Source organism: Monodelphis domestica, chromosome 4 (assembly GCF_027887165.1).
Source record: "Monodelphis domestica isolate mMonDom1 chromosome 4, mMonDom1.pri, whole genome shotgun sequence".
Lineage (NCBI taxonomy): Eukaryota > Metazoa > Chordata > Mammalia > Didelphimorphia > Didelphidae > Monodelphis > Monodelphis domestica.
In genome coordinates, this window is record NC_077230.1 from 218,511,518 (window position 1) to 218,526,118 (window position 14,601).

Genomic DNA, 14,601 nt, shown 5'->3' on the forward strand with positions numbered 1-14,601 from the left:
AAACCCAGGAGGGTTTAAATGCTCACTACATGTTTTTCAATTCTATTTAAAGAAATACATAAAACTAGCATTTTTAGAAAAAAAATAAAATCAAGCAAATTTAAATAAGGATTATTCTTATTTACCTGCTTATGTTAGGGGAAATATGATTAATTACCTTTGGTTGATGTGCATTTGCTCTTTATATCGATTTTGAAAGCTTGGTATATCTAAGCACAATTAAAAATTTATTATTAATATATTCATTTACTTATATACCTCAAATAGAAAATACAAAGTCTTTCTTTTTTCTTTCCCTAGAATTGTTACCTGTCCAAAGTTCAGGAGTGGTATAGTGTAGAATAAGCCATTTGAATTTAATTGGATCTGTCTTGAAGTTAACCCTGGTGAATTAATTAAAATACAGTTTTTAAATTAGAATGATTAACAAAGAATCAAAGACTTTGAAAAATAAGAGAATACAATTATGAAAAAATTTATTTTTAAAAAACAGTTAAGAAAGATACAAGTTACTAATGAGAGAACAGGAACCTAATTTAGTTATCAATAAGTTAATGTTTGTTTTAGTATTAATGTATGTTTAGCTATTGTTTATAATTAAAAATTTTCTAAAAAAGAAACTTACTAAAAAGTAAATAAATCATTCAAGAAATATGTATTAAGTGCCTACTTCATAAAAGATATAGAAATAATATAGCAAAGGGAATGATAACCTAATAGAGAGAAAACTTTTAAAGTATTCATTTACATATAAAGACCTGCCAAGCAAGTGGAAGCCAACACTGTTTGAGTTGATCCTTTGTATTCAAATTAATTTTTTTCTTTTTATTAAAGTAGTACCTTTATCAGACAACGCCTGATTAGTTCCTGTTACTATTATAGTTGAATATAATAAAACTATTACACCATTACATTCAGCATAATCTATAATTTAGATAACCCTTTTCCCCAAACTAGTCTTAATAGGTAAAGTTTGGGTTTATAAGAAAATATCATGGCACAACTAGGTGGCTCAGGATAGAGCCAGTCCTGGATTCAAATCAGACCTCAGATGCTTTTTAGTTGTGTGACCCTAGGTAAGTCACTTAACCCCAACGACCTAGTCCTTAACACTTCTGCTTTGGAATTTAGTATCATTCTAGGACTAGGTAAAGGTTAAAAAAAAAAACACCTCAGAAAAGTTAAAACAAGAAAGGATTATTGGATTTGGTGTTGGAAGGAGTCTCTCATTTTTATATCTAATGAAACAAACTCAGAGAAGTGAAATCTCTTAAAGGCCATAGAAGTCCTTGGCCACTGGCAAAACAACTGACAGATAGGTGTGTACTTCTCTGTATAAGTGGTAAAGTCTGGAATAGCAATCAGAGCTCTTTCAAATAAAAAGTTCTGTTTCTTTGCCTTTTATAATAATGGTATCATAGAAAACTAGAAATAGGGGACTAACTGCACAGCAGGATCTCTGCAGGAGGCATATTGACTCAGTTTAAAAAATGCAATGTTTATCTCTGTTTTGTTCTATTATTATTTATCTTGTTAAGAATTTTTCAATTATATTTCAATCTAGTTAGGCCATACTCAAGAGTTGTGAACCACATGTGGCCCTTGTGTGTTTGACATTTTTGTCTTACAATATGCAAGAGACAAAAGACAATAGAAAATCTTTTCTTAGACACTTTAAGACAGAAATTTGATCATCCTTTTAGGTGGCAAGGTTGATCATACATGTTTATGATTTTTAAAAAAGAAATGTTTGAATTTTTATCAGATGACATACCAGTTACAAAGGATTATTTAAATCAAAATAGAATAGGCCAAAAGCTAAAGGTTCCTTAAGTCAGGATAAATACCTTGATAAAACTCTTGAAGAATTCACATTGTTAAAAAAGTTTGACTTTTATTACTGAAAAGTTATGGAGGACTGATAACACAGAAATTTATGAACACTTTCCAATTTTTAACAAGTTTTCATACCCATTATCTGATTGAACTTTCAATCCAGATTCAGGCAGTGCAAATACAATCTGTACTTACAGATGGGGAATTAAAATTCAGAAAGTTGATGTGATTTGCCCAAATGCTTGTAAGTTTTTTAAGTAGTGGAGCTAGAACTCAAACTCAAGGGACCTCCCACAATCCATCTACATCAGTATTTCTCAAATCATATTCTATGGAATCTTCATTCTCCATTAAAAAAAAAAAAGGATTTCATGATAAAATAAATATCAAGAAAAAATTTCTAAACTATTTAATGTGAAATTCTGTATTAAACATTTATGTGCAGTAACTTTTTTCACAACCCACCTTTATTCTTGAGAAACCCCATTTTCAAAAAGTTCTTGAAGTTCTATCACTGTACTTCAAAGCCCTCAATTGTTCAGTGGTCAAATTAGTTTGGGAAATATGTATTCATATTATCTTAGGGGATACATAAAATACATTATAAATTTGGAAAGAACAATTTTCAAAATGGAAAAAGGCAAGATTTTTCTTAAGCTATAATTAATTGTGTAACAAACACAATATCACTTCCTGAATTCAGAGAAAAATAATTTCCTTCATTGAGAGATAAACAAACTTGGGAATTGTAATGAAAGTACTAAAACTTAGTTTCAGTTGGGGAGTGGGACTTTATATTTGCCCTTTAGCAAATAATTGGTTAATAACAAATAAAATAACCATTAAACAATTAAACATTTTTAAAAAAGCTTCTTTTTTCAAACATCAGGCCAGTGAAAAGCCTTTCTGGGTACTTAAAACAGGAACATAGTATTTAGATATTAACTTGTCACAGAATCTTAGATTTATAAGAGACCTCAGAGGTTATCTAGGTCAGTATGCAAAGAATAAGAATCCTCTCTAGAAGTACCTAATGTGTACTTTTCTAAATTCTGCCTGGAGACCTCTGGGGAAGGAAATACATTGCCTCTCAAGGTAACATATCTTACTTTTGGAGAGCTCTAATCCAAGTCTCTCATTTGAAAATAAGGAAACTACTGCACAGAGGGGTTCAGTAACTAGCAACATATAACAAGTAACAGAAAAGGCATTTGAAACCAGGTTCTTTGATTCTAGATTAAGTTTTTCTTTAATGACATAAAATTCCCGAAATTCGTTTTCTATAAACATGTAGAAAATGGTAAATGTTCAAATGGTATGTAAAAGGAGAGAGGAAATTGATTTAATAGTGGTTACGTGTGCAAGAAATTTACTTGGGCTCAGGTTGGTGTAAAAATCAGGATTTACAGGACAAAAGATTGATATCACAGTTTGCATTTTTTTCAAAGACTAGACCTCAAAAGACTGAATACATATAATTGGCTCAAAAGTTAGCTCACACAGTGCAAATATTATTACCCTAATTTTAAAGATAAAGAAATAGCCATAGACAGAGTAAATAATTTGCCCAAATCAAGCACTTGTTGAAATTGAGATTATTCAAAGAGAAATGCAAATATAATATGTAACACCCTTTTAATTTTTCAGAGTGCCAAGTAATTTTCAATAGAAAAAAAGAAAAGCTCTAGGTTAAAGGCTGATTATACAATATTCTTCTGAATCTCAAGGACAGAGAGAAACATTTAGATAGCATATATACTAAAGGTTATCATATTAATTTGGAAGTGTGATTAGCAATTTAGAGAACAAGATTAAATAATTACCATAAATTTCATTAAGAATGCAAAATTACACATATAGATATAAAAGTACATTAAAGGACTGAATGCCTATATAACACCTACATTTTGTGTGGCCTCTTACTCATAGTCTGAAAACTACTGTAAGGGATATATATAACACTATAGTCAACTCTGAGGATTCCTTTTTGGGTCTCAATTTATTTAATTTAAATTTGGGGATTTTTATTTGGACTACAATCTTTACACTTAAAAACGTGCACATTTTATTCCCTTTTCATTTAAAAGCAAATAATGAGATAGATTAACTTTTCAGGCTCATACACAAAGGTGCTGAAAAACATTAAACAGATTAATTTTGCCAATTTAAGATTTTTTGACACATTATTACTTTGGGGAGATTATATAATAGAATGCCATAGTCTGCTTAAGGACTAGTCTTAGCATTTTTCTAAGAAATGAGGCCTATCTTGAAGACACACTTCCCTTTTGAATGAACTTTTTTTTTTCTCACATAGATTATAAAGAACATTTTAGATAAATCTTGGAAATTGGAAAGGAAAACGAAGAGATCAAAAAGGGCAAACATGGCACAGGAATACATGTAAAAACAAAATTCATTAATCCTCAAACCTTTTAATATAATTTGCAAATCAATGTGATTATTATAGAGGACTGAAAATTCTTCCAAAGATCATTGCAATGTACTGGCTCACTAGGATATGAACATTCATACTCATAACAATTTTTTTTAATGTTTAAATAGGTAATACGAGGTGATGGAGGAAACCTGAATTTAAGCTTAGGTGCTGTTACTTAACAAGTTGTGCAAATCACATCTTCTTTGAACCTCTGATTTCTTATTTGTAAACTAGGAATAATATCAGTCCTTTGTATTTTATAGGTTGGTATAAACATCAAATGAAATTGTATAAGTAAGAACTCATCATAAAGAAGTATATACATGAGAAGTATGATTATTAAGTTTGCTTTAAACAGTTTCTATACTGCCTCAGTTAAACACTGAACAATGCTTTAGCACAACACAAAGAAGCGGGTTCTAGTGCCTCTTACTTGACAGAAGGAATCCAGCACACAGGTAAAAGATACTTTGAAACTATAAAATATAAAATAATCTGTTAAAATGTTACAAATAAAAGTACTTTTCAAGATTTGCACAGATACCTACCAAAAGAAAAGAGATGAGTTACAGGAAGCTGTACAGTTCTTAATTCTATTTGAAAAAATTCACAGTCTAAAACAAACTGGGGGGAAAAACACAAAAAAAACTTTACTGGTAAAACTGAACTTATAGTAAAGGTGGTGACCAAATGAAGGATCACTGAGTAAAATGTAATGTTTTACAAAACAGCCTCTAAATAAGTAATATTGATGACACCAAAATTATTATTAACTACCTCAACATGACAAACAATACAAGTTACAAAAGATCCTCTATTACAGGTGTGCCAACTTTTAAGAAAATTTGATACACTAAGTGTCATTTAACTTTCCAGATAAGTAAAAGTTATTATGTGTATTATAAAAGGATTAATGGCTAAGACAATAAATAGCAAATTTGTCTCTTATTTTTGAGAATTAGTTTATATATAATCATATATTTGGCAGAAAGGCTCTGAGGAATGGGAGAACATCAAAAATACTTTTGGAGCTACTAACTATGAATTATAAATGAACACATATTACTGAAAGTCTTAATCAAAATGAAAATACGGCTTGAATTTTACACTTTAAGAAATATCTATTGGGTGGAGTGAGTATTGAAGGCAAAGTACAAAAAGTTTTGGCAGTTTTGTAGCTCAATTGTATATGGTTGATCTTATAATTATGGAATATTTCAGGATAACAGTGCTTATTCTAAGGCAAGAGAAAGTCACTAAGCGGAAAGAAACTAAAAAGAACTTCCTAAAGAAAAAAAGATATTGAAATTTGAGGAAAAGCTGGAAAACCATTGGAGTATAACTTAAGTGACACACTTTGGGAGGAAAAAAAGGCAATTACATTCCCCAATGGACAAGTAGTTAAAGAATATAGACAAAAAGTCTAAACAGAAGAACTGCAAACTATTACCAGAAACATGAATTAGATGCTTTAAAACAATAATGATTAAAGTAATATGAATCAAAACAATCCTGATGTTTCACCTCACAGCTGATAAACTGGCAAAGGCGGCAAATGATTTAAAAAATCAATAGTGGAGAACAGTAAGTACAAACATACTAATGTACTATTGGTGAAGTTGTGAATCAGTACAACTTATTGAGAAAATAATTGGGAATCTAGCAAATAAAGAAGCTATTTTTTGACCCAGTGTACATGCTATGCATATAACTTGAAGGTCATCAACTAAAAAGAAAGGCTCCATGCATACCAACATATGTATAGTGGCACTTTTTGTGTTAGTAAAGAACTGAGAATTAAGTGGATACCTGTCAGTTGAGGAATGGCTAAAGAAATTGTAGTACATGAATATAAAAGAATATTACTTTGTTGCAAGAACAAGTATAAATACAGAGAAAAACAGTCTACAAAAACTGCTATAAAATGAAGAATAGTCAAGTTAACAATATACATAGTATCAAAAAATATAAATGGAAGAAGTAGCCACAGACACAAAAAATAAAATGCTGAAAAATAACAAATAACAAGCTTGGCCCCCAAAAAAGAGATATGAAAAAAACACCACTTGGTACTTCTTTGTAGAGGTATAGTGGAAGGGCAGGCAGTCTAAAGTTGTGGAACATGGAATTTATTGTGAAATTTTAAAAAAAATGTAATTGTGTTTTGGTGTTCTCTCTCATCTTTTGAAAAAAATCTTTGTTATAGTCATAAAGGACAACTCTCTGGGAGGAAAAAGGAGAGGGATATAGGGGAAAATTTAGGCAATGTGGAAAATAAGACATCAATAAAATGTACTTGTAAAAATAATTTGTAGTAGTAGTAGTAAATTAAAATGCCCTGAACCTAAAAAAAGAAAAGGAAAGGAAAAGAAGATTATCAGATTAATAGAACTGATGAATCCTTTAATTTAAGCTAAGTAGAACAAAAAAGTGAATCTAATGTAGGAACTTGTTAAGACTTTAAGACTGAGAATTTTGCTTTCAAACATTTTAAAGGTAGAAAACTGCAACCAAAAGGTCCCATCTAGTCAGGGTTTATTTATTCAAAGTTGAATCAAGAATAAAATTGGTATTAATGCTTTTCTGTAAATAGTGCTCCAAATTCACCTGGAGGCACATCTGGTTATTTGCAAATTGAAAAAAGGAAAAAAAAATATACATACATAGTCATCAAATATAATTTTATGAAAGATTTTTAATATTTCTATGTGACTATCACAAAAAATATATCATTAATATTTTTATATTAACAACCAAGGCAAGAATGTTTTAAAACTGTTATTACCTTATTTCCATTAGTAGAGGGTACATAAACAACAAGATGAGACAATTTTGGATAATCGTGAAGCTTCAACATGAAAGTCTGAAACAAAAAAAGGGTCATTCAATCAGGTGCATAATGATTTGATATATGTTATAAAACTCAATATACATAAATCCTGTTTATACTTATAACTGTTTCCAATCTACTTAGTATTTTATAAAATTTCCTTTATGACATATTTAAATTATTATTAATGATAAAATAACAAGAACCAAGTTCCTAAAAATGTTTATTAAAGATTCCAAGAAATGTCTCCTTAAAAATGGAAGGCCAATTAAAAGGGGTGGGGGGGGGGGGAGGGACAGCTAGGTGGCTCAATGCCTAGCAGTGAAGCCTAGAGATAAGGAGGTCCTCAGTTCAAATCTAACCTCAGATAGTTCCTAGCTATTGAAATAATAAGTTGATAATATAGATGGAAAGGTTTGTAGACTTGATTTCCTTCATTCTCCTTTATACTATGTGCTGCTCTGAGCAAGTCACTTTGCCATAAATGCCTAGACTTTATCACTCTTCTGACTTGGAACCTACACTTAGTTTTGACTCTAAGAGAGAAAATAAGTATTTTAAAAAAGAAATTGAAGGCCAATAAAGGAGCATTATCTTTGTGTGCTTTGTAAGTCAATCAATTTAATAAACAAATGCAATTTAACATAAGTACATAAAATAATGTGACTCATTTAGTACAGATTTTAGTTTTTCAGAAACTTAATATAATAACAATTAGAAGGGAAACTGGTCACTGGGGAAAAAAGTTCTTTGCAACAAGTTTCTGGCAAAGATCTCATATCCAAAATATATAAGGAGCGAGCTGAATCAATACTAGATTTATAGCTCAAAGAAATCAAAGAAAAAGGAAAAGGATCTCTATCTGTAAAAATATTTATTGCAGCTCATCTTGTGGTAACAAAAACTGGAAACTAAGGGGCTGTCCTCTTATTGGGGAATGATTTACCAAATTAGAAGGCTTAATTTTTTTTAAATTTGTTGAGTGGAGGTACAGAAAGCAGTGGGATAGGCAGGTTAATTTTTCAAATGCTTATTAACTGAAAAAATAAAACAATCTATTTAAAAAACAATTTGGAAGACTTATATGAATAGATGCAGAGTGAGCCAGAAAAGTAATAAAAGGAAACTGGAAAAAATATATAGCTTCTTATATTCTTTAAGAAGATCTTATGGGGGCAGCTGGGTGACTCAGTAGATTGAAAGCCAGGCCTAGAAATGGGAGGTCCTGGGTTCAAATTTGGCCTCAGACACTTCCTAGCTGTGTGTCCCTGGGCAAGTCACTTGATGCCCATTGCCTAGCTCTTACCACTCTTCTGCCTTGGAACCAATACACAGTATTGATTATAAGATGGAAGGTAAGGGTTTAAAAAAAATCCTTTAAAAGGCCATACTATACAAAAGCAGAAGACACTTAATACCAAAATAGATTAAAAATACACATAAAGCTTTTGACAAAGTATGTCCATTCCTATTTAAAAACCCTGCAAAGCATGAAGATAAATTAGAAGCCTTCAAAATAAGATTCATGAGTGAAAGAGATGCCTATGTCACCAAATTATTTAATATTCCATTAGAAATGCTAGCAATAGCAGTAAGAGAAGAAAAAACTGAGGGAATCTGAACAGGCAAAGAGGTAATAAAATTATCTCTTTTTGCAAACTATATGATGATTATCTATAGAAAATTCAGAAGATTAAACTAAAAAACTAGCTAAAACTATCAATAATTTTAGCAAAGGATCAGGATATAAAATAAACCCACAGAAATCATCAACATTTTAATATGTCACCAACAATATCCTGAAAGAAGAGATAACCCGCTTAAAATAATTATAGATAGAATAAAATACCTAGGTGGCAAGACCAGCTCAGGGAAAAGCCTCATGGTTCATCAAGCCAGGGCAAGAAGCATGGGGGTTGGGTTACAGGAGGACCAATTCCAACTAAGAACTATGTAGACAACTTCTCAGAGCAGAGGTAAAGTTTATTGGGTTGGGGTCTACAATTTATTTATAGAGTAAATGACGTAGGTATAAGAATTAGGTAATCTTCATACAGAAACAATGATAGATAAATGATTCATAAGGTAACGAACATAGATTACTTCAGTGATCACAAACAAAAGTTTTCTATATGCAATGGATCAATATACCAATGTATGACTGCTCAGCTGGGTTCTGAACTTCAGTGGGTGACTCCCTAACCAGACTCCTGATGAAATTCTTGCTCTAGTGATTTTTTTGACAGGACATCTGATAACTTAAAGAGAAGAATAGATTGTATATATGCCAAAACCAACTCAGAAATTGTACGAACATAATTATAAAATATTTATATATATGAATTTAGATTTAAATAATTGGAGAAATATTAATTGTACATGGGTGGGCAGAGTCAACATAATTCAAATGACAATCCTACCTAAACTAATCTACTTATTTAAGGCCATCCCAATTGCAAAAAAAAAAAAAAATATATATATATATATATATATATATATATATATTATTGAACTAGAGAAAATCACAAAATTCACTTGGAAGAACAAAAAGTCAAGAATATCAGAGGAACTAATAAAAATGTAAAGAAAGGAGGGTTAGCAGTATCAAAGTTTGAACTATATTATAAATCAGTAATTATCAAAACTATCTGGTGCTGGCAAAGAAATAGAAAAGTAGAACAGACATACAACAAATAGCTTCAAAAGATTATAGTAACCTGTGTTTGACATAGTAAAGATTCAAGTTTTGGTGATAAGAATTCACTACTTAGTAAAAATTGTTGGGAAAAACTGAAAGCAGTCTGGCAGAAACTAGATTTATCCCAATATCTTACACCATTTACCAAGATAAGATCAAAATAGATATATGATTTAGGTATTAAAGGGCGATATCATAAGCAAATTAGAACAGGAAACATATTCCCTATAAGATTTAGGGACAGGAGGAGAATTTATGAATAAATAAGAGAGAGAATTGTGAAATGTTAAACAGATGACTTTGAATATATTAAATTGAAAAAGTTTTTGTAAAATAAAATTAATGTAGCCAAAGCTAGAAAGAAAACAACAAATTTTGGGGGAAAATTTTGAATAATTTCTCAGACAAAAGTCTTATACCTCAAATATATAATATAGAGAGAATATAAGAATATAAGTATATGAAAAAATGCTCTAAATCATTGATTAGAGAATACAAATCAAAAGAACACTAAAATAATCTCAAACCTATCAGATTGACTAAAATGACAAAAGGGGAAAATGACAAAGGTTGGAGGGGATGCGGAAAAATTGAGACACTAATATATGCTGTTGGGACCACTGTAAATTGATTCAAACATTTTGGAGAGCAATATGTAATTATGCTCAAATGAGTTCTAAAACCATGTATATATACCTTTTGACCCAGCAATACCACTATTAGGCTTATTTCCTAAGGTGACTGGGGAAAAAGGAAAAGAATTGATATGTTCTAAAATATTTGGAACAGTTCTCTTTGTGCTGGAAAAGAATTGGAAATTGAAGAGATGCCAATCAATTGGAAAATAGCTAAAGAAGTTGTGGCATATAATTGTTATAGAATACTACTGTACCATAAGAAATTATGAGCTGGTTCATTTTGGAAAAAAATGGAAAGATCTACATGAAATTATGACGAGTGAAATTAGCAGAACCAACAGAAACATTGTTTGAAGAATGTGTCTTATATGTCCACTTCCAAAGAAAGAACTGATAAATACATATAAGATGACATAGTTTTATACATATATATCTTTTTGTCAAATGATGTCTTCTCTAATGGGGAAAGAGGAGAAAGGGAGGGAGTTAACAAGGTATTTTAATGTAACAAATATACAAATGGAAAAAATTAAGTATATATGGTGATATTTTTTCAAAATATTTCCAAACATACTAAGGTATTTTTTCACCCAAAGGTTCCAAAATAAAAAGGTATAATTTACCTTCATTGTTGGCAGTAGTTCACTTTTCCAGGATAAGTCAACACCCTGAGTGCTAAAAAGGAAATATACCAAGGTTCTTATTAAAAGAGGTGAATACATGAAGCTAGACTCAGATCACTACAATAGCTGCACGTGACAAAAACAAAAAGCAAAAAGAATTATTAAATAAACAGCAAGAACAGCAAAAAATTAGCAAATAAACCATGGCAAGAATTTTAAATTGGTAACACATCTATCTATGGCCTTCATGAAATTATGCAAATAGTAACATATTTATAGAGCATTTTAAGTTTCATGAAATTCATTATTTCCAATGGCCTCACTTAAGTGGCAAGAATGTTATAATCCCCATTTAAAAGAAGAGAATACCAAAGCTTAGAGAATTTAAGTGACTTGCCTGAGGTCACATAGATATTAAGTTTTGGAATGAAGACTTAACCCCAGGTCATTCTAACTCCAAGTCTGGCACACTTCCACTATACATGTAACATTAAGTTGTTTTAAGATAAAGTCTGATGGTTTTAAATATTGTTTATATTGGGGAGGAGAACCTTAAATGTTGGTCTTTAAATAGTTCTAAATGGAGGCAAAATGACACATTACCAATACAATATAACATACTCACCACATAGAAACACTGTTTATACAGCCATAAATCCAGCTATGTGTATCCTGTCAGTCAACATTAAAACAAGGTAAACTATTAAATAGAGTTAAAATAATTAAAGACAAAGACAACATCAACTTTTTTATGACACCTTATAGCCTGAGTGGAAAAGCAACATAAACAGAGATAAAGACATCATTGCTCAAAATTTTACCCATGATGTCTCCCATGAGAGGGGAAAAGGAGGAGGCAGAGAAGGGGCAGGAAGCCTAAAGCAGCAGATTTAACAAAGGGTGGGATTGGGGGTGTTAAATGTATATAAGGGGCATCAAGATGTGCTATGGAAGTTTGATAGAAATGTCTGGCATTAATGAGACATCATATTCTTGGACAAAAGTGTCCTTTACCCCAATGTCATATAAACTCCTGTTTTGCATCCTAAGCTGCAGACATTAAATCCAGTTCACTGATAAATTTTATTAATATTAGACATATGTCATATTGGAGCAACATGACAAAGATAGGAACCCAAGAAATGGATCCTTGAATACATTCAGCACACTATGATATGTTTGTGCTAGCTATCTATGGAGTATAGATAATAGAAGACCCAATTTTGGTTGCAGAATGAATTTAAGTGGAATAACCACAGAGATGATAAAAGAAATGCATGCAGAACAAACTGATAACTTCAAAGAATGTGTGATATAATTGTGAACCTCCATGAAAATTATGACAGTAGGCAGACTAGTGCAGATGGGCCTGTGATCATCAATGAGGTAGCCTTTTCTGAACAAGATAAGTTAACATAAGAATAGAGGCAAATACAAAAATAATGACAAGCTCTGCAAAAACATCAGGCAGTCAAAATACCCTACTACATTATAAACTTTTTGAGAGATGAGCCTTATTTTCAGCTTCTGATTCTTATCTTTTAATATCCATGTGACCTTGGACAAGTCACTAAACTTCCTTAGACTTCACTTTTCTCATATGTAAAATGTAAGGATTCAGTTAGACATGGCCTCTGAAGTATCTTCCAGTCCTAGACCTATGCACCTATTGTATGTCCTATTAATTTGGGAAATTAATACCTATCCCTATCTGTGGGCATTTAGCCTAGTACCTTACACTCAAAATAATTGAATCAATAACTCAAGATAGGACATCCTCATACATGAAGGGTGAAGTTGATGGTACATATTGTGTTGGTCTTAAGTTATGTTTATGAACAACAAACAATTTGTGCCTTCAATTTACTGCTGGTGAAACAAATTGAGAAAACTTTTAAATATATATTTGCAATATCATTATTTAAAAATACTATTTGTAAAACACAAATCTCTCTAACTTTAAGCAATAAGATCAGTTTGAGAGATAAGAAGAGGACCAGAGAGTAGTATCATGGAAACAAAGAGAGAGTACATAGGCAGAGAGGGTAGTCAACACTGCCAAATATAGCAAAGAAATCAAGAAGGATGAGACTTGAGAAAAGACTCTGTGACTGGGCAATTACGACATCATTTTCCAGAGAAAGCATTTTGAGAGATGAGACTAGAAGCCAGATTGGAAAAGGCTGAGGGAATGAGAGGAAATGAAGGCAATGAATATAGATAGCTTTTCCCCCTAGGAAGTTGGTTGAAAAAGGATTAAAACAGGGGTCTCCAAACTGCGGCCCCCTGAGGCCATTTATCTGGCCCCCACCGCACTTCCAGAAGGGGCATCTCTTTCATTGGTAGTCAGTGAGAGGAGCACTGTATGTGTATGAGAGGAGCATGGTGTCGCTCACATACAGTACTACTTCTGGTGACATAATCCTTTGCATGGTGCCTTGTTCTGCGAGAACAAGGTGCTGTGCAAAGGATTATGTGGCTGCACAATGAAAGATGTCAGCATGGTGAGCGGTGATCTGGGGGGAGGGGATTCCGCACTGTGTGTACTGCTGCCTGGTATAGTGGTGGCAGTGATGGGCCTGTGCAAGGTGTGACAGGCCCATCACAGCCAGTGCTGCAGCCTCCGCTATCCCAGACAGCGGTATATAGTGTCACAGGCCCAACACCGCCTCCAGTATTGAATAGAGGCATTGGATAGAAGTGATCTGGCCTGTAACATCAGTAGAGGGCCTCTACTGTGAGAAGCCCACCAATGCCACTGGGTGTTTTATAAGACACCCCTTTTTTGGGTCAAATTAATATAAGACAGTGTCTTATTTTGGGGGAAACACAGTAGTACAATGGCCCTCATACTCCCCCTAGAAATACAACATAATGACCCCTACTATAGGGGCATATAAGGGTCATTATGTTGTCAGTTTGTTGATTTAAATTTACTTGTTCTTTATTTTAAATTTTGTATTTGTTCCCATTGTGTTTTTTTTTACTTTAAAATAAGATATGTGCAGTGAGCATAGGGATTTGTTCATAGTTTTATTATAGTCTGGTCCTCCAATGGTAGGAGGGATAGTGAACTAGCCCCCTGTGTAAAAAGTTTGGGGACCTCTGGATTAAAAGATAGAGAATGATAGTATGAGGAATGGGAGGGTTAGTAAAGGTTTCTTTAAGATTAAAGATTAAAGATTAAATCTTTAAGATTAAAGATTCTTTAAGATTCTCCTTTGACTCTACTCAGCATTCTGGTAACTTTCCAAACCAAAAAACTTCTCTCTGGACTCTACTCTCCTATATGTTGTCTCTCTTGCTAGAAAGCTTCTTGATTTGGGAGTCACATAGGTATATTTTAGTTGGGAAAGTTACAGGGGCAGTGAGTAGAGTTAAAGGGGAATAGACTATTGCTATTAAAATTTAACAAAGGCAGACATGTTTAGCATGTTCTCTCTGAGGAAGGTAACATTTTATTAACAGGGTACAAACCTGCCAATGAGAATGGGTTAATGGTTCTGCCTCAGTTTTAAACCAAAGACCACAAGATG

At 32.2% G+C, this 14,601-nt stretch overlaps 1 protein-coding gene across 2 annotated transcripts in view; it reads right to left on the reverse strand.

The window, feature by feature from the left end:
- Nucleotides 1-14,601, reverse strand: part of PGAP1 (post-GPI attachment to proteins inositol deacylase 1) — a 114,665-nt gene that overhangs the window by 55,928 nt on the left and 44,136 nt on the right. For both annotated transcript variants that reach the window (XM_007494555.3, XM_016433755.2), the window contains exons 11-16: nt 11,691-11,737; nt 11,066-11,117; nt 7,062-7,139; nt 4,825-4,900; nt 310-383; nt 158-209 (exon numbers count right to left, since the gene is read on the reverse strand). In XM_007494555.3, the coding sequence (XP_007494617.1) occupies nt 158-209; nt 310-383; nt 4,825-4,900; nt 7,062-7,139; nt 11,066-11,117; nt 11,691-11,737 (379 nt within the window). The remainder of the gene's footprint in view (nt 1-157; nt 210-309; nt 384-4,824; nt 4,901-7,061; nt 7,140-11,065; nt 11,118-11,690; nt 11,738-14,601) is intronic.